Source organism: Plecotus auritus (assembly GCF_963455305.1).
Source record: "Plecotus auritus genome assembly, chromosome: 12".
Classification (NCBI taxonomy): domain Eukaryota; kingdom Metazoa; phylum Chordata; class Mammalia; order Chiroptera; family Vespertilionidae; genus Plecotus; species Plecotus auritus.
The window spans coordinates 16,422,547-16,449,671 of NC_137778.1; the positions used below are offsets into that span (position 1 = coordinate 16,422,547).

At 43.8% G+C, this 27,125-nt stretch overlaps 1 protein-coding gene across 1 annotated transcript in view; it reads left to right on the forward strand.

Moving 5' to 3' along the window:
* Positions 1-9,001, forward strand: part of CENPF (centromere protein F) — a 54,191-nt gene extending 45,190 nt beyond the window's left edge. The window contains exons 17-20 of the mRNA XM_080648249.1: positions 722-887; positions 2,002-2,436; positions 4,145-4,323; positions 8,052-9,001. Coding sequence (XP_080504375.1) covers positions 722-887; positions 2,002-2,436; positions 4,145-4,323; positions 8,052-8,249 — 978 coding nt within the window. The 3' untranslated portion in view covers positions 8,250-9,001. The remainder of the gene's footprint in view (positions 1-721; positions 888-2,001; positions 2,437-4,144; positions 4,324-8,051) is intronic.
* The last annotated feature ends 18,124 nt before the right edge of the window (positions 9,002-27,125 follow it).

The following is a 27,125-nucleotide window of genomic DNA, read 5'->3' on the forward strand; positions in this document are numbered from 1 at the left end:
AATATCCTAGCAGGCTCTCAGGTAGTAATCATACCAATCCCTGTTTCTGTAGCAAAATGTGTGACTGTTCTCACAAGGTAGGATAAATAAAGACTAGAAATACTGTGGTATTCAATCAAGTTTTGCCTCTAAATCATTTTCAGAGTTTTTTTTAGGATGTTGCAATTGTGGTGACGGAGCTTGAACTTGCAATGCTGAGAAGTGCATGATGCCATAATTCTCCCGCCATTCTATTCACTTTATAGTTGAACTATGTATAAGATTTAAATTTGTATTGTGAGCCATAATGTTATTTAGCCTTCACTTGGTGTGACTAAGACAAATGCTATCTTAGGTATTGAAATTTTGCACCAGCAGGAGATTACAAATGCGAACATAATTCTCTGAGAATTTTTGATCCACCAAGAATATGTCCATGGACTCTTATCCCTGCCTCGTGTTGGGTAAACACAGGCAGCGTGAGCCACGTAAGAGAACATCATCTTAGCACCATGCTCTGTGCTTGCTGATGCTAAGACGGGAAGTGACAAAACCATTGTCTATTGGGGAGACCTGGAAAACTGAGTAGAAAGGGTGAATTGTTTCATTCATCTTTAGATGTTTCAGTTTGAACATAATCTTAGATTTACAATGTGTGATTCTTGGTTATATCTCATGATTATTTTTCTATGTGCTCACTAAAAGAAGTTGAAGGTTTTAAATTCAAGGTTTTGCTTTGTAGACGGACAATCTAAAGTATGCCAGTCAGCTGAAGAAGGAAAAGGAGCGTGCCCAGGGGAAAATCAAGCTGTTGATCAAATCCTGTAAGCAGCTGGAAGAGGAAAAGGAGCTGCTGCAGAAAGAGCTGTCTCGCCTGGAAGATGCTGCACAGGAGAAACAAAACTCAGGTGGGGTCAGCTGGGCATGGTCAGGCCAGCTCGCTGGTGTGTGTGCCAGGCATGGTTTTAGCACTCTGTTTATTACTGCCCGCTGATTCTCAGCAGTTGTCCATTTCCAGGTTTCGAATTTTGTGCTCAGCTTGGGGTCATTCATAGAATTCAGAATGAACCCTGCACTTTCAAATAGGATTGTCACATCTGTTCTATGAAATGTAAAAAGCCTGGCAGCACTTTTTGCTAGTGAGCCATTCCAGGGTGAGTTTTCATGTGATGGTGTCCCTCTCATTAGCTCCTACGTCACAGGCAGAATGGCCTCTGAGCTGGTGCTGGCAACTTACAAACAGCTGGTTCTGGTGGTCCTGGGCCCATCCTCATGGCTCAGCCACATGGGAGGATGGGAGGCTTATTTTTGGGCATGGTGATAAAATAAAAAAGAAAACCTTTCTCCACTTATGCCCGAGGGGAATGCTGCCTGCCCGTGTGGGAAGATTGTGGCGAGCATTGTATGCGTGGCTCTTCTGGACCACGCTGGGCAGGGTATGCCAGTGGTCTTTCCCGCTGAGAAGAGTCCTCAGTATATGGGGCTCCAAGGAGGTTTTCTAATGGATTTAATGGCAGCTACGAGTTGCCAAGACTCCCACTTCATAGCCTCCCCCAAGCTTTTGTCCATCAGACTCTCTATTGCTTACAAATGGTTTTCAGAGCGTTTTGGACCTGCCTTGTCACAGGTCCCCTTCTGCCTCCCAGAGCCGTCACAACTGGGACTTTATATTCTTTACCAACTTACGTTGTTCATTCACGTATGGTGGAAAGAATGGACTGGGATCATAAGGGATATGCTAAATTAATCCATTTGATCTCATGAACAACTACAAGAAAGTTTGATAGGCTGGAGGAAATACATGCTTGAGATTTGGGTATGTAAGCTGTCCTAATAAGAATATTACCTTAATGTGATCCCTCCCAAATGAGGGTTGTTTAAACTCTAAGAACATGTATAGATATATCTCTCCAACTTGTAAAAAATAAAAAAAGTAAAAAAACACAAGCCTAAGGTTTTCTGCTTTATGATGTCCGGTGTCAACTAGAGGAATGTGAAGTGACACGGTATGATTTCTGACAGGTCCTGTTGTGGATGCTAATGTAGATGAATTAATGACCGAGGTGAAAGAACTGAAAGAAACCCTCGAAGAAAAAAGCAAGGAGGCAGACGAGTATCTGGATAAATACTGTTCCCTGCTTATAAGCTATGAGAAGTTGGAGAGAGCCAAAGAGATGTTAGAAACACAACAATCTCAACCTAATGTTCAAAGTTCTCCTTCGCCAAAGTCAGTTGTCCCGGGATCGTCTGAAAAGCAGAAGTCATCCGGCCAAAGTAAAGGTTCAGGCAAAAGGCAAAGGAACAGTGGGATTTGGGAGGATGGAGGGACAGCACCATCCACTCCAGACACGTTTCCTAAGAGAAGCCGGAAGGTGGTCCGCAGTGGCGCTCACCCTGCAGAGGACTCAGAAGACGCCGAGTTTGAGCCTGAGGGGCTTCCAGAAGTCGTTAAGAAAGGTATGGCATAGTTGTAGAACAAGATTATCTGTGTTCTTTTGAAAGTCCACATGGCATTTCCCATGCAAAAGAGAAGCATTGAGTTTTAGGTTATTGTGCAACTGTACGAACTGAAGTTCAGAAGCGGTTGCCTGCTTTTAAGGCATGTATTTTCCTTTCTGTCATGAGACCAAATAGGACCTAGTTGCTCATGTCCCACTACAGAAACGGCTGGTCCATTTGCAGAGTGACTGTTTGAAACCTGTTTGGAATTTGATATTCCTGTGCTAGAAAGTCCCCGACTGTAGGACACCCTCCTAGCTTTCCTGTCTATAGTCAAGGGCTGGAGGATGGACCCGAAGATGCTGGAGCCATGGACCACCTTTTTTTTTTTTTTTTTTTGGTTAATCCTTTACCCAAGGATATTTTTTCCATTGATATCTTTTTTTTTTTTTTTTTTTTTTTAAGAGAGAGAGTGGAAGGGAAGGAAGAGACAGAGAGAGAAACATTGACGTGAGAGACACATCGATTGTTTGCCTCCCACACACACACCGCTGGGGCTGGGGATCAAGCCTGCAACTGAGGGACGAGCCCTTGACTCTTTAGTCCTCAGGCCGATGCTCTATCTACTGAGCCAAACCAGCTAGGGCAAGGCTTTTTTTTTTTTTAATTAAGTTGTCCTCCAAGTGTGGCCCAGGGACGGGGAACTGTTGTTACTGGTTCATGACCCGCCCCCCCCCCCAAAAAAAAAAAATGAACACACCAATATACAAAAATCAAGAGTTAGAGTTTCAAATTTTCATAGCAGTTTGACATTGTCACAACATCTAAGCACATAATCATTTCTCTATTGATTCGTTCTTACTGTATTATACAACAGTGTCATTCCATAGCAGATTTAGAAATTATGGACCCCAACACCCCCCAAATTATCAAAACTTTTTCTTTGCCATAGATGGGTTGAGAAGCACTGTTCTAAGTAACTCTAGCCCTTAGGAAATCTAACTCCAAGAAAGTGAGATATCTCTTTCTCCTTACTGTTTTTTATTTGTAGTTAAAGGGTTAAAAACAAACCAAACCAAATGTTGCTTTAGTTAGTTTAGTCAGTGCCACTTCACAGTGTGTGATAATCCTGTCCATTAGTGTCCTTGGGTTGACTTTCTCTTGTCATCACAAGTCACGTGGGGTCCTTCTGTGGAAGGAAGGGATGGATGCAGAGTGAGATTGAAATCCCGCTTAGCAAGGTCAGATCTCTGCCCCTCCTGGTCTTCACCCGAGGGGAGTCACCTGAAGTAGCTGTAGCATTTTACACTTTCCTCCAGAAACAACAACTGGCCTTTTCATTTTTCTTTTTCTTTCCATTTTACCCTCTTCCTCTACCCCCTTTAACCCAAATTTTACAGGGCCTACCTGGTGTGTTCTTTCGATCTTAGAAAAACACAAGTATAGAGATCCTCATAGAAGAAGCAGGAAAATATTTTCTGTTTTCCCCTTCTTTTCCCATTGTGGTTTTTTATGTTTCTAATAAGAGAAAACATGTTAGTTAGTTAGTTAGTTATTCAGTGTGACAATTCCCAGGGTAACTGAGAAGTTAATCTCTGTTCTCTGTAGCTAGGAGAAAGCGTTTTGGAGTCCCACTTATCTGTTAAAATGTGACCTAGTGCATATCTTTTCCATTATGGATAGAATCGGACCTAGCAGTGTTGACAGGCAGTTTTTTTGTCCTTAGGGTTTGCTGATATCCCAACGGGAAAGACAAGTCCCTATGTCCTGCGAAGAACAACCATGGCAACTAGGACCAGCCCCCGCCTTGCTGCCCAGAAGTTAACTCCATCCCCATCCAATATCCACAAAGAGAACCAGGCCGAGGCCTCCAAACCAACAGCTGGTGGCAGCAGATCACAAAAGGTAAACGCCTGTGAACAAGTATCTGCCATTTGAAATCTAGCAAATGATAGTGTTACCATGGCTAGGGTTTGACACTGCGCCCTCTGACCCAGGAGCTCTTAAAATTCAGGGGTGAGGAGGAAAGGTCTGAAAGTTTCTTTCACTCATTCAAGTCTGTATTAGAAACATTCTGTCATTTTGTGTAAGGATTTCCCCTCCTCCATCAATTACCCCCATTCCTTCCTCTCCCTCTCACATTTAGGTTTAACTTTTGGGTGCTGGTAACAACAAAACACTGCGGCGAGCATACTGCGGTAGGCCCTGGCTCTCCACTGACCATACAACAGCGTTTCCATAAAGCAGCCAGTGCTCTAAAGAGCGAAGCTTCCGAGCTCGACCCAAGCTGTTACCTGTGAGATGAGCCCTGACCTGCAATCCAGGAGTCAGGCTTAGGTCCTGACAGGGCCAGGCGGTTCCTCATGGCTGGCTGGCAGCTGCTCCTTCCTCAGTGCACACAAATACCCATCCTGCTGGTCCCACACTTAGGGGATCAAGTGAAGTATTTGGCTCTTAAAGCAGAAAATCATGACTAGGTAGTAAGTACCCCAGACTCCCATTATGATATGCCAGTCCACTTTATTGTAATTGCCTGCTTGAAAGTCTGCCTTCTGAATTGCAGAGTGAGTTCTGTAAGCTTTTTTTAAAAAAGATATTTTTTTATTGATTTCAGAGAGGAAGGGAGAAGGATAAAGAGATAGAAACATCAGTGATGAGAGAGAATCATTGATCGGCTGCCTCTTGCACGCCCCCTATTGGGGATCGAGCCTGCAACCCGAGCATTTGCCCTTGATCAGAATCGAACTCAGGACCCTTTAGTCCGCAGGCCGAAGCTCTACCCACTAAGCCAAACCAGCTAGGGCTGTGAGGTTATTGATTATGTTTATGCTTTCCCAGTGTCCCAAGTCGAATGCATCATCTCACATTCAACAGATGTTTGTTGAATGGGTGGAACTGTTGCTGTTGTCCTGAAGTGACTGCAATAATAAATAGAGGTTTTAAAGGCGTGCTAGGAAATTATCTCACGAAATCACCAACGGATCACTTTTCCCTCCTCTGATGAGGAAGTAAGTGATGGTATGGCAGTTTGTGTGTGGAGTTCAGGCTTATCTTTAGAAAACAGGCTTTGCACACTAGGGGGCCTGCTCTCCACACTGCTGTTGAATCTGTTGAGCGCAAAGTCGTAACCATGGTTTCCTGCAGATCTGTGACCCCTGTATTAGCTACAGGCGGCAGGAGGCACCAGCGGTTATGAATTGCTAAGCAATTTTGTGCACGTGTGCAAATGAATGGGGGGGAGTCCCTCTTGAGAGGAGGTTATAGGAGACTTCGTGATTAGATGCAAACTTCAAAACCCAGCCTGCTGAATTTTAATTTAATTCGGCATTTTCCGAGTCGCCTTATAAAATGCTTGCCTCATCTGTTAAGCATATTTTATTATTCAGTTTGAAAAATACAGAGCAAGGCATCATTTTCCTAAAGTGGCTGCTCAGAAACCCAGAACTACAAGCCTTCGCCTGAAGCAACTGGCTTGAGTTTTGAGCAAGATGATTTTCTAGGTCAGTGGTCGGCAAACTGCGGCTCGCGAGCCACATGCGGCTCTTTGGCCCCTTGAGTGTGGCTCTTCCACAAAATACCACGTGCGGACGCTCACGTACAGTGTGATTGAAACTTCGTGGCCCATGCGCAGAAGTCGGTTTTCGGCTCTCAAAAGAAATTTCAATCGTTGTACTGTTGATATTTGGCTCTGTTGACTAAAGAGTTTGTCGACCAGGTTATTTAGCAGGACCCTAGGTCATTTAGCAGGACCCTCAGTGATATCTGACAAGTTCAGAGGGGAAAGTGGGTGAAATGCAGATTAGGTGAGGGTCAGTCTCTGTTATGTCTCTGGATGAATAAACCCAGGGGGGGTTTATTTGCTGGGGACCAGGGAGCCTGACGTGTGCGGACTTGATCTGAACCTGGGGTTGGTCGGTGCCGGTGGATGGGCCACTGAATTGGGAGGATGGTGAAGCGTCACTGCAGCATCAGTCACTCACCACTTTAGTGGGACTTTGAGTTTTTTCCTTCTAATGAGGTCCATTTTCACCAAGCTGTCCGCATCCTCGCCCTCTCCCCCTGTGGCTGCAGACATAGTTTGTAAGATAGTCAGGGTTTCTGTGCCCTTAGGAGTTTAAGTACTTGGTGCATTTGACCTCATCTCATTGTTCACAGTCTGAGGCTAACTGACCAACATGAGGATCAAATCCATGTTTTAAACTGATCACAGACTCTAATTTCCTCAACCCAGTATCAGAGAAATTGAACCTAGAGGTGGGGGAAGTCCAGGGATGGACCTTGGCTATTGAACTTGGGTAAGGAAAAATTTTATTAGCTCAGAAGAGAGAGTCAATGTGATATCTCTCTCTCTCTCCCTCCCCCCACCCCATGGTGGACCTAGAAATTTGATTCTCCTGCATCTGATGGGTTCAAGGGAAACGCCTGCCTTTTATATCACTTTCTACTTTTTAAAAAAGTACCATAAAACTCTGTTTTTTCCCTTCAACTTTCCATGACGGTGATTTTCCACTGAGTTCTGGTCCTGGCCCTTCAGGGCTGCTGCTCCTTTTACGTGTCCTGCACATAATCTGAGGTCGGGGCGAGCTTTCCAGGGATTTGATCTGTTGGCCAGATTTGCTATGTTTTCTGTAATGAAAAGTATTTAGCTGCCTTTTAAAGCCACATTCTTCCTATGGAAAGAATATAAATGGAGACATAATTTCCATTCTTTCTTCTTACTGCTGCAGAGGGAGGGCCCTGGCGGCCGCCGCGCAGGAAGTGACTGTCGCTAAGCTGCTTCTCAGTCGGTGCTGGGCACGCGTGGCCCTTGTTAGGGCCTGTCCTCCTACCTGGCTCTCCCACTCCTGCCTTAGCTTTGGTTAAGTGGAGTTTTTGTGCCCGTCAGCTGTCTTGTTCCTCTTTCTCTCCCACCCCCTGTCTTCTTTCGCTACTGTGTAACCCTCAAAAAAGTCTTGACTCTCCTTGGCTTCTACGTCTCATATTTTCTGAGACCCTTCTGGCTTTTAAAAGACAGGTCATCAGAACGGAGATTTACTATCATCAGACGTGATTATTAGATAGCTGCCCTTCAGCTCTAATCCAAATCCAATATGGAAGCTGACAATGATGCAGGGAGCAGGAGAAAAGCGCCGTTATATGAGGAACAGGTGGTGGGCCATTGAAATGTTGTAGATCAAGCTTATACGCTGTGGAGGTGGTATTTCTCATTTGGATTATTCTCATTTGAATGACAGAGTGGTTTAGTTAGGGTAAACGAAAGCTGGTTTGGGTTCTCTGAGGTGTATATTGAAGGTTTGCCGGGTAGTCAAGCATATTGTGGGCACAAGAGGTAAGGAGGACATTGTCTTTGCCCTCAGAGAGCTGCCCTCTGGTCTGATGGTGTCACACTGGCCTTGGGAGCACGTCTCTGCCCATCAGAGGCATCAAGGACAGTTTGCAAGGTGACTCGTCAGAGGTCCCGTTTGACATCGTCCTAGCTGTTAGATAGGGCCTGTCCTTAGGTAAGAAGAAATGGTAAAACTATGTACCAATCCTAGGGAAGAAGAATAGCCTAAATTTTGATGACAAAGGATTCTTCATGCTGTACAAATGTGAATGAGATCGAAACTCTAACAAAGGTGCTTGTGTTGCAGGTCAAGGTTGCTCAGCAAAGCCCAGCGGTTTCAGGCAGCACCTTCCGAGAACCCCCCGCGAGACCTCTCTTGGTCAGTAATCTTCCAGAGAGACGTTCGGCTGGCAGCCCCAGGGAGGGCCTGAGGTCCAAGCGCGGCCAGCTCGCCCCCAGCCCAGAAGCCTGCACCAAGCCCAACGAGAACTGCCGGGTCCAGTAGAAGAGACTTGTGTGTTAGGACCCTGGCAGGTGGCCGACGGGCTTGTCTGTGGTCAGGGACACATTGTCAGTGGGAAGAAAATAGTTCCTTGTCCATCTAACTACATTGTACTATTTGGATCCCCCGTTAGAAGTACTAGAAAAGTTTGGAAGCCCCGATCACCTTCCACATTATACTCCTCTTCAGAGCTGGAAATTGTAGTGTAGAAGGAAGGCTTTTTGTAATGTTGCATTGAGTGGCAAAGCACTATATTATATAACTTGTGTTTGTGTGTGGATTTTATACTAAAAAAAAGCAAAACATTTTATACTTCCAATGAACAGCTCAGCTCCCAGGGAAATGCAAACTTGCCTGTGCTGTTTCCTCTGTTTAGTGTTAGGCATGAGATAGTTTCAGATGGAGAAATTTCTTTGAGCTGAGTAAAATGAAGGAAAACCATGTTACACGTTCCTAAGGAAAACATGCTCACATACACACACATGGCTGTGTCCACCCTTCTCTTCCAATGTGTTTTCTAAACCTTTGCTTATCCAACATGTACATATTTGTGTGTGGTGGTGGTGGGAGCTGTATGTTTATTTCCAAATGGCCTGGCTGCAGGCTCCTCAGAGATGTTAATATATCAAATTTTCTGTCATTGTGATGTTTTTTGTTTAAGACCGGTTTGATGTACATTCTCACAAGCAGTGGTATTGTATTAAAATAAGGCTTTTTTTTCCTTTCTAATAAAAAATAATCACCTTTGTTTCTGTAAAAATGATTCCTAAATATAAATGCATTATGAATATTGTGACCACTTCTTGCCAACTTCTAACACCTCTTACAAAAGTGAAACCAGTCTAGCAAGTGATACTAGTGTATGTAGTGGGTAAACATACTCAGCTATAGTAAAAGGTGATTCGGAATATAGGCCATGAAGATCATATGGGAATGTACTGTGTCCAGCCAGTATCTACCATATTGTATGTCCCCATTAAATCATATCAGCAAGGATATAAGTATGTGGTATTTTCCAGCTCATTTTGATGACAGGTTTATTTTAGAAATATATATATTTTTTTATTTCAGTGAGGAAAGGAGAGGGGGGAGAGAGAGAAACATCAGTGATGAGAGAGAATTATTGATCGGCTGCCTCCTGCACACCCCACACTGGGGACCAAGCCCTGACCATGAATTGAACTATGATCTGGTTCATAGGTCGGCGCTCAACCACTGAGCAACGCCAGCTGGGCTGATGACAGGGTTTTGAAAATATGCAGGCATTATGAGCCATACCAAATCTAAAAACTTTGGACCAAGACCTTGTGTCCTTGAATCAGGGTAAAAAATTTTCCAGGACACGAGTTAGTAAAAGATCATTTGCTCTTGGCTTTCGGTTTAGATGGATGTATAAACCTTGTTCATTTGTATTTTAACCTCGTCCTTTGCAAGGTGGCCTCTGTTGGATAATGCTGCTGTGACACTAAACTGCTTGGTATTCATGTACTGAAAGCTGATACCCTGACCTCCCTCCTGTTTCTCCGGTTGCTCGAGGCTGTGGTCTGGTGCAGGGTCCTTATCACAAATCATCCCAAGGCTGCCATGTGCTCAAGGGCATGGCCCCGCACAGACCTCGCTGAGGCCAGCTCATCAGCCTTGTTGGCTGTCCTCAGTGACTGGAAGATTCCACTCAGAAGGGCTGGATGAGTCGTCCTGTGGGTCCTTGAAAGCCTCTTCACCTTTTCCTGGGTGGGCCGGAGCTGCGGCTCCTTCCTCGTTACAGGGCATCCTCGGCGTGCCTGCCATTTTCATGTTCATAACCCTGTGAAGGGACAGCCAGGACATTGTTCTTTCCCTTGGCCTAACAACCCGCATAGAGAGGAGCTGAGCTGCATGTAAGATGAAAAGTAAGGCCTGGCCAGGGTGGCTCAGTGGTTGAGCTTTGATCTATGAACCAGAAGGTCAGGGTTCAATTCCTGATCAGGGGACATGCCCGGGTTGTGGCGTGTGCAGGAGGCAGCTGATCAGTGATTCTCATCATTGATGTTTCTCTCCTGCTCCCTTTCTCTATGAAATCAAAAGTTTTTTTTTTTAAAAAAAGAAAAGTATGCTACAGTCCCAGCTCTGAAATACCTCATAAATAGTCGAGTCACAAGATCCCAGGTGACAAATCTATGAGGAAATAGACCAAGCCCAGAAGTCTAGGAATTAAATTATGTGGGCTGGCTGAGATGATTCTTTTGTCTTGAATATTCTGTAGGCACTGAGATGGCTGTGTTTTGGGGAATTATCAAGAGTCCAAAGGGACTGCATCTTCAACAAGAAGGGAGTAAAACCCTACATTTTAACGGAGTCTGATTTCCTAAGAGTCACCCTTCCACCCCTGCACACACGCGAAGCTTTGAGACTTGTGGTTTTTCTCATTTGATGCCAATCTGTTTTGTTGGAACCACAGTGTCATTTTCACACATTTGTTTGGGCCTGGAAGGATGTCAGGGCACGTCTTACCAGGGCCCCCTCACTCTAGGAGGGGAGATGTATTCCACTTCCCAGCAGTTTGAATCCACAAAGATGCCTAACTGTTCTTAGCATGACTCAGACCATTGATCTCCGGTTCTTCCAGAGTCATTCAGGCTGTGTCTGTACATCTTGAAAGTAATTTAAATGAGAGAGAAACTATGGTCAATTATTTTTTAAATATATTTTTATTGATTTCAGAGAGGATGGGAGAGGGAGAGATAGAGACATCAATGATGATAGAGAATCATTGATCGGCTGCCTCCTGCACAACCCCCAGTAGGAATTGAGCCCACAACCCAGACATGTGCTCTGACCAGGAACCGAACCATGACTTCCTGATTCATAGGTTGCCACTCAACCACTGAGCCATGCCAGTCAGGCCTATGGTCAGTTATTTTAAGTCAGAAGTTGTATTAACCATTGGTTGGCCTCTTACATTTCTCTTCTGTGGCTGAGAAAGGGGGTAAATGATTTCTTGGAGGACACTAAGTACTGGAGTTGGTAATTGAGGATCGTTGAACTCAGCTCTTCCTCCTACTTCTATTCCCATCATAGAATAGAGGAAGGGGTGCTGCTGGGTCCACTGATGAGAGAGAACAGAACTTGGAGTACATCAGGACACCCAGGCTGTTCTCATTAGAAAAGTCCGAAGGCCTCAAGCTAGCATCCTACCTCCAGGAAAAGCCAGGTATCTAATGCCACCACTCACCTGAGCTATGGCTCACCTAAAAACACTGTGTGCAGAGTTATAGACATTTTCTAAAGTGGTTTCACATGTTGCTCAAACCATACACATTTGGATCTAATGGAGACATTAGGCTCTCCATTTTATAGGCTGGAATGAAGTAAGAGACACAGCACTGACTCCTATGTCTGCGGACACTGTTAATAATGATAATAATGTATCTCACGACAATATTGCAAAATGGAGATTATCTTCATTGGATAAAAGCTGGAATAGGGTCAGAGAGTTACAGTGCAGATATTCAGGTGACAGAAGAATTTCTACTTTTCTCTGTGCAATGCAGATCTCTAGGGCGATGGCATCTGACTGTTACCTTTTCTACAATTTTAAACATAAAATTATAACTGCTAATTTAGTGCATAAGCATTATTTACTTTAAATAAATTCTTTTAAAGAGTGTTTTAGAAAACCTTGCAAAATCGAAAATATTTGTAAGGCTTTGAATATGAAAGTTTAGTATAAAAGTAGATTATATATATATATATATATATATGTTTCAGAAAGAAAGGGAAAGGGAGAGAGAATAGAAACATCCATGATGAGAGAGAATCATTGATCGGCTGCCTCCTGAACGCCCCTTACTGGGCATTGAGCCTGCAACCAGGACATGTGCCCTGACCAGGAATCAAACTGTGACCTCCTGGTTCAACCATTGAACCCCACCAGCTGGGCTGATATTGAATAATCTTGTGAAACGGGTCCTATTTTAGCACTCGAGAAGAGACCCAAAGAGGTTATTAAGTTGGTGGCTCTAAGTCTTCATCCCCAGTCCACAGCTCCCCGACTGTTACCACTAACCTCCCAGGGGAGAGAAAAGGGATCCAAGGCCCAGGAAGCCAGACAGCAGTTTGACAAGTTCTTTTAGAATCCCATTCTGAACCCAGTGGGAAAACCTTCCTTCTTTTAGGGCCTTGGACAACTCCACACCTAAGGAAAATGTGCTTTATTTAACTTCATTTAATCCTTTGTTATTTAACTCCATTTAACCCTTGACATAATCGTTTGGGTTTCCAGCCAAAGTTCCTCTGTTATAACAATAGGAGACTTCCCTTCTTTTGCTCTACCCCGGTGGTTGGAAAATAGCAGCTTTCCATAGTTAGACGTTTTAGCAAAATACTGGGATATTCCTGAGTTTTAAATGTGAACAGATCTTCTCGCCATTGAAATCGCAGCTGTGTTATCTAACAGCATTTGCTGGCTGGGAGCCCACCCCCTCCTGCTGGACCTTGGGCAGTCCCTATGAGGGTGTTACTTGTCCTGGAGATCACCTGCTGGTTGATTGAAAGGTCATCTTCTTGGACTGAGCCCAGCAGGGGGCCCTGAGGTGCCCTGTGTTAGCTCAAAATGCTTGGTCTCCTCTGTGCTATTTAGGGCAGCCTATCTCACATACCTACACGGTGGGCTGTGGGCACTTCCCTTCGAAGCACAGACACGTGGGGAAGGAAAGAAGTGCCCTGCTGTGATTTGTACTCAGGTGTTTCCTTCTGAAACAGCCACATTCGGAGCAGATAAGTGAGCTACCTCAGTACGCTCAGAAGTGGGCATTCACCTAGGAGACAATCGGCTCCCTCCATGTGGGTAGACCAGATGATTACATACTTGCTTTTAACATATTTTAATGAAAGAACTAATCATTGGAGGAGACCCATTATTCCTAGAACTTAAAACAAGTTCGTATTGAGAAGATTTACTTCACACTCCACTTACCAATCTGTTGTTTTGAAAACCAGAAGCCCAAATTAGCATCCTAAGTCTTGTCCAATATGTATAACAAAATTAGATTTTTTTTCTCTCCCTGGAGGTTGTCATAAACTCATTCAAGGAGAGAATATGTTGCTTTGTAAGAGTCACACTGATTTCCCAAATGTGGCATAGACTGTAGTCAATAAAGACTTACCTTTTTAACCAAATTCACTCAATTTTTTTGTTTTGTTTTGTTAATCCTCACCGGAGGATATTTCTCCCATTGATTTTTAGAGAGAGTGGAAGGGAGAGATGGGGAGAGAGAGAAACATCGATGTAAGAGAGACACAATTGGTTGCCTCCTGCATGTTCTGAGGATGGAACCTGCACTGTAATCCACATACATGTCCTTGACCGGGAATTGAACCTCCGACACTTTGTTATGTGGGCCGATGCTCTAACTGCTGAGCAACACTGCCAGGGTCCAAATTCACTCAAATTTTTAAAAATTATTATCCACAGACAGAAAATGTTGGTTGCTGTGATAGAGATGATTGATTGCCTACCCAACTGTCACTCCTACTTTCTCTCTTGCCATTAACACCCACTTTTGTCCAGGCAGCATTTGCTCAAGAAACATGGCCCTATCACCAGGGAAGGCATTACTCAGCATAAGCCAGTTGTGGTCACACCATTCTCTAGTTACGATGACCACCTACAGTAACCAACGCTGAGAACAGAAAGAATGCATTTCCAAAACACAGGGTGTCCATTCAGAAAGATGGGTGTTTGTTAAGCCTCTGGAGCAACCATGGACTTCTTGTCTTATCAGAAAATAGACCATTATTTTTTAAAGCAACTTTCATTCGGAAATTCTCTTACTTCACCCACAACCTTCTTGATTCAATTGCAGAGTCTGTTCTCTGCTTTTTTGTTGTTGTTGACAACTACACTCTGTACACTTCCTTTGAGTTTGACCTGCTCCCTGAGCAAGAGAGCCCTTTGAAACCCATTTGCTTAATAATCTTCCTTTCTCTGTCGTGAAAAGCCATTCTGCTTAAATGGGTGCAGGGCACCTTCTGAAACCCAAGTTACATGAAGGAAGCACGTAATTTTCTAATGACTCCTGATGCACTCCTTGAGGTCAGTCATTATTCTGACTATTGTGATTTTCTAAACATCGGGTAATTTAAATTATAATAGCGACAAGTCCAAAATCAAACGGCTTTTAGAGCATCCACCTTTTCTATGATAACAATACGGTTTGATGACCTAGGTTTTCTTTATCACTTTGAAGATGAAGAAGTTGAGATCCTGAAAGAAATCATTTTCTCTGCATCCCCCACGATGCCCTAAAACCTAGTCACCACACATCGCTTTACATTTCCATCGCTTCTCTTTTTCAAGTCCGCTCTCTCCAAATAGCACTTAGCCTAAAATTCTTTGTAAGCTTGGGAGTCCCTCACACAGTGCCCTGCGTGGAGAAAGCTTCAGTAAGTAGTTATTAATCAATGTACAGCTGAATGATGAAAAAAGCAGAACTATAATTGCTCATAGATTTCTTTTTCCAGTTGGAAAAATCAAGAATGTAATTGTGGTCTTAGATTGTTATAAAAAGAAGAAAACTCCCGAGTTAAATAAGTGTTATTTCTAAGGCTGCCATGGCCATGATCACGCGGCCAAACATTTTTTCACTCTACCTTAGACTAAACATCGAGTCTGTCCGGATTGAGGGGCCTATGGTGCCTTAACCCACCATTCCTACTCCTGCTCCCAAACTATTTCTCACCGTTCCTTGGGGTCGGTCCTGACCCCTAGTTCTACTGAATCCTCCGGGGCCCAGGTAAGCCTGCCTTTTCTGTGCAGTCTTCCCTGACCATGCTCCCTGGCCTTCACCTCCTCTGGGAGTGACAGCTTCTCTGGTTGGCACTCACTCACAGCAATGGAACATATGCTCTTATGTATGTTCCTGTTTCCTCATCTGAATTTGAGGATTCCCTGGGGACAGTAGAGTGTCCTATGCCTTTTTTAAAAATCTTTATTGTTGAAAGCATTACATACAAACCCCCCCACCCCTGCTTGACCCTAAGGGAAATAAGCTTGCCCTATGCCTTTTTATTCTCCAAACTGCGGCTCTGTTGACTAATGAGTTTGCCGACCACTGTCCTAGGCCCTTACAGGCCACGCCTATAAGGACTTACTGATGATTGGCAGCTGGATGGCAGTTGCCCTCCCTTCTATCAGGACGTGGAGGGGTGAGGACTGGACAGGTGCGCTGACTTCTCAGCCTTAGCCCTGGCTGGTACTAAGAGCCATCCTCTTGGGCTTTTGACAGCTATTTCAAAATGGTTCTTAAAAAGCAATCAAATCTTTGCCCACAGCTATTTCAACTGATGGACTGGGTGAGTGTCTTACGGGAACTTTCCACATGATTCATCTCTGCCACGGAGTCCACAGAGTTAGTCCCGTTATCCAAGAGAATGGGGCGCTTTTCTCTCATTAGTTGGCTCACCGTTTACTCCTGGTCCGGCTAATTTTCCATCTTCCTCCGAGATAAATAAAGCAGGCCTCCAGTTCAAGGATCTCATCGCAGAAAGGTCAAGGGATGGAAGCCCAGGAGGTGTGTATGCACTTCATCTTTCCCCTTTTAATAAGGTGACCTTATCGGGCTCCCCACGTACAGTACAGCCTAATGTATCCATTCCTCCTAGCTCGGAATTGGTGAGAATGTCCTGTGTACTTCACATCTCCGTCTGTGCCTCCTCAGGGAGGAACAGGTTCCCACAGCAATGTTAAAAGGTGTGTCCCATCTCAGGAGGCATGTTTCACCTATTTAACTTTTGAACTTATTTTTTTTAAATACATTTTATTGATATTCTACAGAGAGGAAGGGAGAGGGATAGAGAGCTAGAAAGATCGATGAGAAAGAAACATCGATCAGCTGCCTCCTGCACACCTCCTACTGGGGATGTGCCCGCAACCAAGGTACATGCCCTTGACCGGAATCGAACCCGGGACCCCCCAGTCCGCAGGCCGACGCTCTAGCCACTGAGCCAAACCAGTTTCGGCTGAACTTATTTTTTAACATCCCTTTTTTGACTTAGATGAACTTTCCTCCTGTTTCTCAATGGTGATTTTCTCTCAGCCTCAACCCTACCTTGCTGTGTGATGCCGCCACGGGCACTCTGGAATCCATACTTATGCTTTGCCATCTGATTCCCTGATGGCTTTCAGGTCGTGGGTGCTCGAGGGACCTGGAGAGTTGGAGGTGGGAGGGGCTAGATCCTGCTAGCCTCCTCTCAGCATCACCCTTCAGCTCACTCTTGGCTCCGGCCCTGGCACTTTATTCCAGGAGCAGCATCAGGGGTCAGTTCAGCATTTTCCCAACACCCACCAGCCTCATCACACTCCCTCGGAAACCCAGCCCCCAGCCGGGCCTTCCCCCAGGGTCTCTCATTCTAGTAATTTTCAGGCCTCCCCTGTGTTCCTTTGGCCTTAAGCAGGGTAGCTGCTTATTGCAGTCACAGCCTCTGTGAATCCTTGGGTTTTTTTTCTCTCTTTCAGTTCTAGGATAATTAACAATACTTGATTAAATTCACTCTGTTTAAATAACTGGTGTCATTTCTGTCCCTTGACTGGACCCTGCCTGACACAGATGACGGAGGTGGTTTTATGTGTTTGGTGGTAATACAACTAATTTTGAATAAATTCTTTAACCCATATTTTTCACCATTTAAAAACTTTCCACCGAATGTGTTGGAATGCATGACATGTTCTAGAAACCATTGTTCTCTCCACCAAAACCTACTGACCGGGCTTTCTGTTAATACTTCAAGACTTAAACACCACCACTACAAATATCCATTTCCAGCAAGTGAGAATTGATACTGTTCTGTGTTGGCCTGTCCCCCCAGATCCCAGAAAGAGGGGCGTATCCAAGTCAGCCCCACTCTTGTGACACCTCGCAAATCCCAGGAGGGAGCAACACAGGCCGCTCCAAGACTTGTCACCCGCGGGAGGCTAAAGGTCATGGGCTGTTCCTGCTCCTGGCACGGGGAGGAGAAGCCCCAGGGGGAGCAGCGGAATTGATTTAAATTTCCTTCCACCTTGTGCAGCAGGCCTCACGGGCTTTCGGGCAGGTGTTGTGGCTTTTTAAAGCATATCTAACAGCCGCTTGGAGCGGCTACTGTGAGGTCAAGGAACTGCCTCCCTGGAGAACCTCTCGCTCAGAGGTGCTGTTGCCATTACTCATTCGGTAGCTACTTCTGTTTATTATTATTATTATTTTTTTTTTTTGTCATTGGGGAACGGAATCTTTGGCAGAGCTGAAGTTTTTAATTTTAATGAGGTCTAACTTGACAATTTTTTCTTCTATGGGCGATGCTTTTGGTGTTGTATCTAAAAACTCATCACCAACCCAAAGGCACTTTCTCTGATGCTTTCTTCTAGAAGCTTATAATATTGTGTTTTATCTTTATGTCTATGACCCATTTTGAGCTGTTGTTTTTTTTTTGTGTGTGTGTGTGAAAGATGTAAGGTGTCTGGGTTTTTTTTATTTTTTATTTTTGCATATAAACGTCCAATTCTTCCAGCAGCATTTGTGAAAAGGATATCTTTTATTGAATCACCTTTACTCCCTTTTCAAAGATCAGTTGACTATATTTGTTGGGTAGATTTCTGATATCTCTGTTCTGTTCCAGGTTCATTCATTCTCTGATGATGTTTATTAAGCACCTACAACAAGAATGGAGGGCCATTCCATTTAGGCACAAAGATGGAAGACAAAGTCGCTGCACGTAGGTGGCTCTTGCTGCTCATACTCAAAGCAAGAGCTCAGAGTAGAGCTTGGTAACAGCTGCCTGGATGTGTGCTCAGGGAACCAAGAGCTTCCAGAATGCACACAAAGCATCCCGCCATCTCTTCCCACCTTTATCATGAGCGTTTCCCTCAGGGCCCAAAGCACTGTCATCTTTTACCGGGATTTGTACAATCGTGCCCTAACAAGGTTCTCTGATTCCGTGCTTGCCTTTCCTTTAAAATAAAGTGGGACAGTGTCATTCCTCTGCTCAGAATCCGCACTGGACTCCCTTCTACCTTGGAGTGAGAGTCAGTGTCCTCACAGGAGCCTTTGCACACTGCTCCCATCATGTTCCTGACTCACCTTCTAATTTCACCCCATCATTCTGTCCTGGCCTCTGCTATCCCTCAGAGGTGCCAGGCAACCTTTTCTCAGGGCTTCGCATGTGCGTGTCACTCTGCCAGGGATAATTGGCCAGCTGACTGCATGACCTCTTTCCCACAATTCCTTTAGGTGTTGATACTCTGTACTATCACCATTCATTACCTGCTCAACATTTTCTTTTTTTCTTTTAAACTCTCTCTCTCTCACTCTCTCTCCAGTGAGTTTCATGAGATTATGGAATTTTGTGTCTCCTCCTTTCTTTCCCCTCTTTCTCCTCATCCTTTCTTTCCCTCCTTGTGGTGCTTAGAATAATGCTTGGAATATAGTATGAGCTCATCAACTATTTCTGAAATGAAAGCATGGAGAAGAAATAGGGACTCTTTGGGGGTAACCCCAGGGCAATCTCAAGGAAAGAGGAGCTTACAGAAATCATTACGGACATGAGAGCCTAGACATGAAATAAATGCTGAATAAAAACAACTATATACTCAAAGACCCATTTTACAGTTGAGAACACTGAGGCACAAATCCTTAAATGGTTTCCTCCAATCATGCATCCAAGTAGTGGCAGACGTGACATTTGATACTGTAGAGATATTGTGTTGTTTTTTTCATTTCCTCATTATAAAGCCATAATCACTAAAGCAAGATGAACTAATTGGGTCAAGGGGATTCATCAGAAGCCAGGAGGAGGCTTCGTGAGTTCGAATGTTTCTCAGTAGGACTTTGAAGAGAGAGAGCCTCAAAGGACAGACAAGGAAAAAGAGCTCTCCCCAATTCTCTATCTTGCTGGGGTGTCGGAATGCAGGAGTGGGCACCAGAGGGTCCTGACGCAGCCTTGACCAGTAGTCCGGTGACTTTCGCTTACCAGCTAACAGAGGCCATGGGAGGAAGGAAGGAGCTGAGTGGATTTCACATCCCAGCCAGGCCTTCTTTCATTTGCACCACAAGGCAGAATGCTGGGGGATTAGGAACACCTGCGGCAGCTGAGAGGCCGACACAAGTTTCTCGCTCCTGGGCTTGTCCCAGGGCGCACCGGAGCTGACCCGGAGAAAGCCGTCCTTCTCCGAGTCCTTCACAGAGCATCTCTCTGGGACCCCAGCTGGAGACCCCCACTCCAGCACAGGCCTTCAGGGACAACGTGGGGAAGAGGTGAGTGTAGCTGACTGCTCTCAGCGTTGTCCAGTACAGAGGTCTGCACCGGGGTGGGATGTCTGCATCCATGCCTCACTCCGAGTTCAGGTCAAAAGCAAGTGGCCACTGAACTTCTCTAGTGGTATCACCAATGCTCTCCTTGGTGCTTGCGTAGGTCATCGGGTGTGGTCTTGACAGGCTCTCCATCACTGGTGTTTATAGTTCTTCTTGGTTTGTATGACCTGTTTTACTGAAAACTTATACCACTAGAGAGCAACTAATACTGACTTGTATTTCCAGGTTTATGTAACTGATTCCATATGGCTTTGATAATCCTATCATATCTTTTAGACAGTTACAAAAGATATTTTCCCTCATGGAGTGTCAGGATAGTAACTTGAAAAGTTGAGGGCTGTCTTATGAGGAATGTAGAAGATTAGAAAGTCAAACAACTAACTTCAAAAAAAAAATTTTTTTTTAACCAACACTGATCTAGGAAGAAATGAGGAGAGAGATTTCTTCTGTAAATTCCATGGAGTAAAAAAATGCTGCTTTCTTGTTCAAGGCTGCTGTAAATTTGTTTCTTAGTTGATTGTCTCTCAGAAAATCATAATGTGTTTTAAACATGTTCAGAGTTTTCTCTTTAAACTTGCCATGCTTACCAGGACGCAGTGTGCTGGCCTGAGAGTTCGCTTTTGGAGATTTAGAAGCTTGCACTGGATTCCTCATTCAATAAAGTGCAACCGAGAAAGAACGGGAACTTTTTTTTCATGGTATACAGTTTCCAGTTCTGCTTTCTTTTATTATTGTTATTTTTGGACATTCAATATTATTTTGTATTAGTTTCAGATGTACAGCAGAGGGTTTAGAGACGATCATATACTTTTCATAGTGTTCCTCCCGACAATTCAAGTGCCCACCTGACTCTCTCAAGAATGGAACATTTTGAAAATTGATGCATTGCCTTGTAATTTTATACTTTTATATCCATTATAAGAGAAAAAAAAAGTTTTCTCTTTAGGGAACGCATGATACCAAATCTCCTCATCCAATATTTCTATTCTTAGGACCACGTCAGTAAGTCAACTGCTCTGTAAAATTAGTTTTAGCCCGGCCGGAGTGGCTCAGTTTATTGAGTGTCCTATGCACCAAAAAGTTGCTGGTTCGATTCCCAGTCAGTGCACACACCTGGGTTGTGGTTTTGATCCCTGGAAGGCAACCTATCGATCAATGTTTCTCCCTCTCCCTCTCTCCCTTCCTCTCTCTAAGCATGTCCTCCGGTGAGGATTAAAAATTAAAATAAAAATAAAGTCCATTTCAGGGATGGAAAAAGCAACTTAATTTTCACTGTTCAGGGTCTGACTGACAGCATCGATTTTTTTCTTTGCATATGGCCACATTTTCTTGTACTCACAAAGAGAAAAGAGAAGTGTGGAACTCTTTTTTTATTCCCTCCGAGGGTTCTTCTCTTTCTCCTCCTCCTCCACTAGGCTGAAAGGAGCAAAGATAGATGGGAATGGTTATTAAAGGATCACTTGTTACAAATAACTGATTAGGAGTTGGACCATGTCAACAGTTGTTGCTCGCCAGCCTCTTGGCAGAGCTCTGATCACGTTAGGTTTTGAGTAATCAATTTATTCTAATATGAACCATATTGGATGATTGAGATTTTATGCCTTCTTATTTCCTTTAAACCGCCTTGTGAATCAAATGCTTATTATTTTGAAATGCAGCCAAATCCTGGCCACCACAGGAGTCCAGGATTAAGGTGGAGAGCTTAGTCCTCTAGATATTTTCTTTTAAAAAATATTTTTTCTATTGTTGACAGTATTATAGATATCTCCCATTTCCCTCTCCTTTATCCCCCTCCACCCTATCCCCCCTTACCCGCCTCCACCCTGTTCTCCCCCCGCCCCCCGCCCCAGGTCTTCTAGATATTTTCTTATGCAGAAAATTCCATTTCTGATTTTATTTTGTATCTGCTGATTATTCAAGTTTTATTAGGAAAGTGACAGTAACCCTATACTCTATGGAACTTTTTCTGTAATAAAGCCTTGCTCCTCTGTATTTTGCCTGTTGTAGGTAAACAGTAACCCAAAATTTAGTATTCAAATTCAGTAATAAACAGCAACCTTGGGGTGGGTGGAGGCCCAGAGAAGAGAGCAGAGGATTTTTGAGGGGAAAGGTTTTTTGTTTGTTTTTTGTCATGCAAATTGACAACCAGCAATGCGGAGAGTTAGATAAGCTGAGAGGTTGTGCATAGAAGTTGTTAGGCCCACCATGGGCATGGAACTCTAACAGAGTCATGTTCTAAAGGTTACATAAGCCCAATATTTTGAAATATATGGGGAAGCAGAAGAAAGAGAGGAACTTCCTTTGAGCACCTAGGGATGAGGTGGAGAGGCTGCTAAGATTTGAGCAGAGGTGGCCAACTCAAATGCCTGTAGGGCGCAGGCTGGTAACCTACATGCAGGGATGCTATTAATAACATGAAACAACTGATATGGTACCAACACTTGCCAATCAGAGCGGACACTGGCCATATCCTTTATTTCCTGGATCTTGGGGAGATTTGAAGGATCCTCAGGGAAGGGTCTAAGATAGCTGGAGAGGCAGGGATACATTTGGAAGGCACAGGATAGTGCTGACTTATCAAACAATGTAAAGTACTTCAATGGTCTAACAACTCGTTGGGATAAACTGTACTGGTGGATTATCAGCCCCTCCCACAGGGGGAAGTGGACTCTCTGAAGAGACAGTAGAGAGTAGTGTGGACTGTGGTAAGCTTGAGTCTCTCTTAGTTGCAACCCAATGGATTTTATGTTCATTGGAAATGGCCTTTATACAAACAATTCTTTACCTCTGTGAGGGTAAAACAGCACATCCATGGGGTGATCGTGGGCATTCGTCATGAGACTTTCTACACAGGTTCTGTCTTAATAGCTGATATAATATAACACCAATGTTTCAGGTAAGAAGCCTCAGTTCTTTTTGACCCCTTCATTCATTTCTCCATTTCTTCACTTATTTACTCAACACTACTGGAACATTATTTTTGTTCTTCATGCTTTGTCATTTATTTACTAATATCTTGGCTATTCATCTCCATCTCCCAACAAACTTCTTAGAATAGTATCTGAGCCCCGCCTTTCTTGAACCTTGACATCATACAGTAATTCATTTACTTTTTGTTTATCTATTTAACATTTATTGGACAACATCCATGCAACAGGCACTATATGAGGTGCTGATATAGAAAGACTTATAAGGCAGTCTTTTCTCCTTGCTCTCAGGAGCTCACTGTCTAACGCAACTCAACTATCCACTGACAAAGTATTATTGAGATTCTGGTTGACATCATCTTCCTCAGTCTTCTGAGATGTTGATTGAATGGCCTTCTCTCTTCTTTGTGTCCCACTTCCTTCTCTTCATGCTACCATAGTGGTTTCCTCGGCATCTCATCTCACCCGAGGACCTCATTCTTGTTCTGTGTTTTAACATTTTTATCGAGCTACTTTGCTTTGCAAACCTCACCTCTCCAGGCCCTTCACCCCCTTCTCCGTTTCCTTTGTGGCTTTCAGATTTGCTTGCTCAATGCCAAGCCCTCCTAGCTGCCTCAGGTCTTCACCAGGAAAACTTGGCAGCAGCCCAGTTCCTCAATGCCAATGGCTTTCTCTGAGCTGTTACTGAGCTCACACTTCACTGTGGAGGAAACTGAGCCCTTGCTGCTTGGCTGGTACATAATGTCACAAATTTCCCAAGGTCTGGCTAAAGGTGAAATACCATGTCTAGTAGTGGAAGGATGCTGCTTGGCAAAAAGAACCGGTAGACACTCAGACTGACTTAGCAGAGGGAAATGTGGGAAAGACAAAAAGAGAGAAGGGCAAGGGTACTTTTTTTTTTTTTTTTTTTTAATGGAAATACTTCCTTCATCTAAACTTCATCTAAATGAGGGGCTGTGAATAGTGTGAGTTTTGAAAGCAGTGCTGTGCAGGCCAGACCATAGAGGCTGGTCTGGTTCCATTCAAAGTTGCTTGCTCTTCACTTTACTGCCAGACCTGTGACAACCCAAAGTAGAGAAGATACTAGAGAGGGTTACTCATGGGTGGACGAGGCTTCTCCCTTTCTGCTGCTCAGAGTTGTCTGGTCAATGCTGCTTCCATGGACCTCTGACCTGGTCCTGCTGCCTTTTAAGGATTAGAATAGGAGAAGAGCTATGTCAGCTTCCAGAGATCTGCCGGCTTCTATACAAGGAAATGATTGCTACATAGAATGCTATGTGTTGAACTAGGTCCCTCCAAAAAAGATATGTTGAAGTCTTAACCCTTGGTATCTCTGAATGCGACTCTACTTAGCAATCAGTCTTTACTGATGTGATCAAGTTAAAATGAGGTTATTAGGGTTGGATAATCCATATCACTAGTATCCTTCTAAATTTAGAGAACAAAATAAACAAGCAGAATAGAAACAGAATCATAGATACAGAGAACATTCTGATGGTTAGCAGATGAAAGAGGGTTTGGGGGAATGGGTGAAAAAGGTGAAGGGATTAAGAGGTGCAAAATGGTAGTTACAGAATATCATGGGGATGTAAAGTACAGCATATTAAGTGCTCAATAGTCACATGTGGCTGGTAGCTAGTGTGTTGGACAATACAGTTACGGAACCTGTCCATCAATGCAGAGCGTTCTTTCTTCTGGAGAGAACTGTGCTGGAGGAGGGGCCCTTCTAGTCAGTTGAATGTTCTGGTCAACAGAGACACTGCATATGCCTAAAAAAAAAAATAAGTTTATAAAACAAGAAAGAAAGAAAGAAAAAGGAAAAAGAAGCCAATACAGTGAACACTGAAACTGTACTTTGATAATTATGAAAGGATGTTGTAATTTTGAAGGGTTTTAGAGACAGGAGTGTAAATTTCACCACTCACTGTACTGACCAGGACTATGATGCTGGTGAGTTGAGAGTTGGGTTGATTGAATGCTAAATAAATCAGCGTTTGCTGTCTAAACTATGGCCCAAATATAAAACCTAACCAAGCCTGGGGAATAATTTAGGAACATTTAAAGTCATTAGATTCATTAGCTCTGACTCGAGCAAGACAAAATAAACAACCCTCCCAGCCTGACTTGGAACCAATTCTTCCACCGCCTTCACAGTCAAAGCTGAACCCTCTGAGTTTAAATATATTACAAATGTTTTTTCTTTGTTTGGCTGTGTTGATCCTCATTTCTATATTGTTGTTTTTTTTCAGTGTTTGTTCCATTGTTTTCTGTACCCTAATTACTCACTGTCTCAGAGCACTAGGACTGCTAAGGACTGAAGAGTCTAGCTTGTCTTTTGCTTCCAGAGAGCTTTTGCATTTCAGCTCTCTGGAATGTCTCTCCCTCCTGTGTTCTGGGCCCCATCCTTCATGGGCGTAGCATCAGCCCAGGAGTGGACCCAGCAGCATGTCCCCTGGTTTTTTTCATAATGGAATTTTTACATTCTTTCCAAACCTTTGGGTCAGAGTGACATTCAGTTTGCCCCTCTGACCTCTAGCTGCAATTTTCTTTGTCTGGTCTATGGGGAGGGAGACTAAATTTCCCTTTTTATTGTGGTTAGAGGGTTCACCAAGGAACAATGGCAGGAATGCAACTCGGAATTCTTAAATCATGGATAACTAGATAACACTTCTCAGAAAGAGGGGACTCCACGAATACATCTATTCTTAAGTGACTGGTTGGCTTAAAGAAATTAACACTCTTCTCTAAAGAATCATTTTATCTGGATTCAAGAGCTACGTGGTGCTGAAATTTGAAATACATTCTTGGAGAAGGCCTTCACCCCAACTCCTAAGGGAGAAAAGTCACTATATTCGGCTTCACTGATAACAGTGATTTGGACTTTTATTTCTTTTTTTCTCCACCAGAAAAAATGTTGTGTTAGTTATGTTGCCAAGAGCTACAGAGCTGAGTGGGCTCTAATGAAGGCTTATTAGAGTGGGATGACGGAGAGGCTGCTGGTGAAACAGGCTAATTGTCTGCTGGTGCCCTGTGTGCTCCTTGGGAAGACTTGGCCAATGGGCTGCTTACCTTCCCAAGGCCAGGCATCTGATTATGTAATTGACAGGTTATGATGTCAGCCAAGAGGAAGGCTGAATAGATGAAGCAAGGGAGAGATGTTTAATGGGAGAACATTTTTTATGTTGAGGGTAGAGAGGTTTTACCACATTTTCAAGCCATCCCCTCACCCCAGGCTTTCTATCCTCCCCCTGAATATGGAAGATATATGGTATTTCTCATCCTAAGAAATTCAACAAACAAAAATCCAGCAAAAGGACCCAGAACATCTTTTGAAAAATAGCTATTATTGGGGGAAAAAAAAACTGTCAAAATTACCAAAGAATAAATATGTACACAGGATTTCTTTGAATAATGAGATTTGGCAGAAATCTCTGTTCTGGTTTTATGCAAATTCATTAATATTTTCCTCCACTTGGCTTCTGGCCACTTCAGGGTTCATTCATATTGGTTTATAATGAGATGCCTTTCTCTTATATCAGAGCTATTCTAGACAGACAGTTCTAGGTTTCTACTCCCACATTTGTAGCTGCAGCCCAGACCTCCTTCTTGGACTCCAGATCTGTATACTCCATCATCGCTTTGGCAGCTTTTTCGTTTGATCCCATGGACATCTCAGAATTAAGTGTCTAAAGCTATCCATCAACCTCAAATCTATCAACCAAGATTCTTCCCATTTTTATTTTTTTTAAATATATTTTTATTGATTCTGTCCATTTTTATTTTTTTAAATATATTTTTATTTATTTCAGAGAGGAAGGGAAAGGGAGAGAGAGAGAATCGTTGATTGGCTACCTCCTGCATGCCCACACTAGAGATTGAGCCTGCAACCCAGGTATGTGCCCTGACTGGGAATGGAACCTCCTGGTTCATAGGTTGACGCTCAACCACTGAACCACGCCGGCTGGGCCCATATCAATTTTTAGTAATTCCCAAAATTCAGCAGCTTAGGCCAAACACCTTGGATTCAACCTTCTTTTTGTTCCCACATCCCACATCTACCAGATAGAAAATTCTCTTTGAAAAAAATCTCCAGAATTTGACTACTTCCCACCTCCCCCACTGCTACCATCTGCCACCACGATCTCCCACTTTGGGACACTGTCACAGGGACAGTCTTATTTCAGTGCTTTAAATGACCCCATTTGATATTCTACTAAAATTCAGGTCTTCAGTCAGATTTAAAGTGTGTCCTGTCCCCACTTGCTGAATCCTGCACTGGAGAGGGAGAACGGATGCTTCTGCCCACACCCCCACCTTGTGCTACTTTTCCAACCCCTGCTCACTATCCCAGGCTTTTGACTCCTGAATTGGGAAGAATAAGTTAAGAAAATGCACATTATTCAGAGATTTGTATTTTTATGCTCTGCCCTTGATGTTCATGAAGCTAGATATAGGTCTTCCCCTTGGGATGCATTTTGTGGTTTCTAGGAAACTCCCCCACTGGGAACCCTCAGTGACCAGTCCTGTGATGTGGGATGTGGCTGGCCACTCAGCAGCACAAGCTCTCAGCCCCTGACATGGGGCCTTACCCCACGACTCTCTGGTAAACCTCTTAAGCAAGGTCTCTTTGA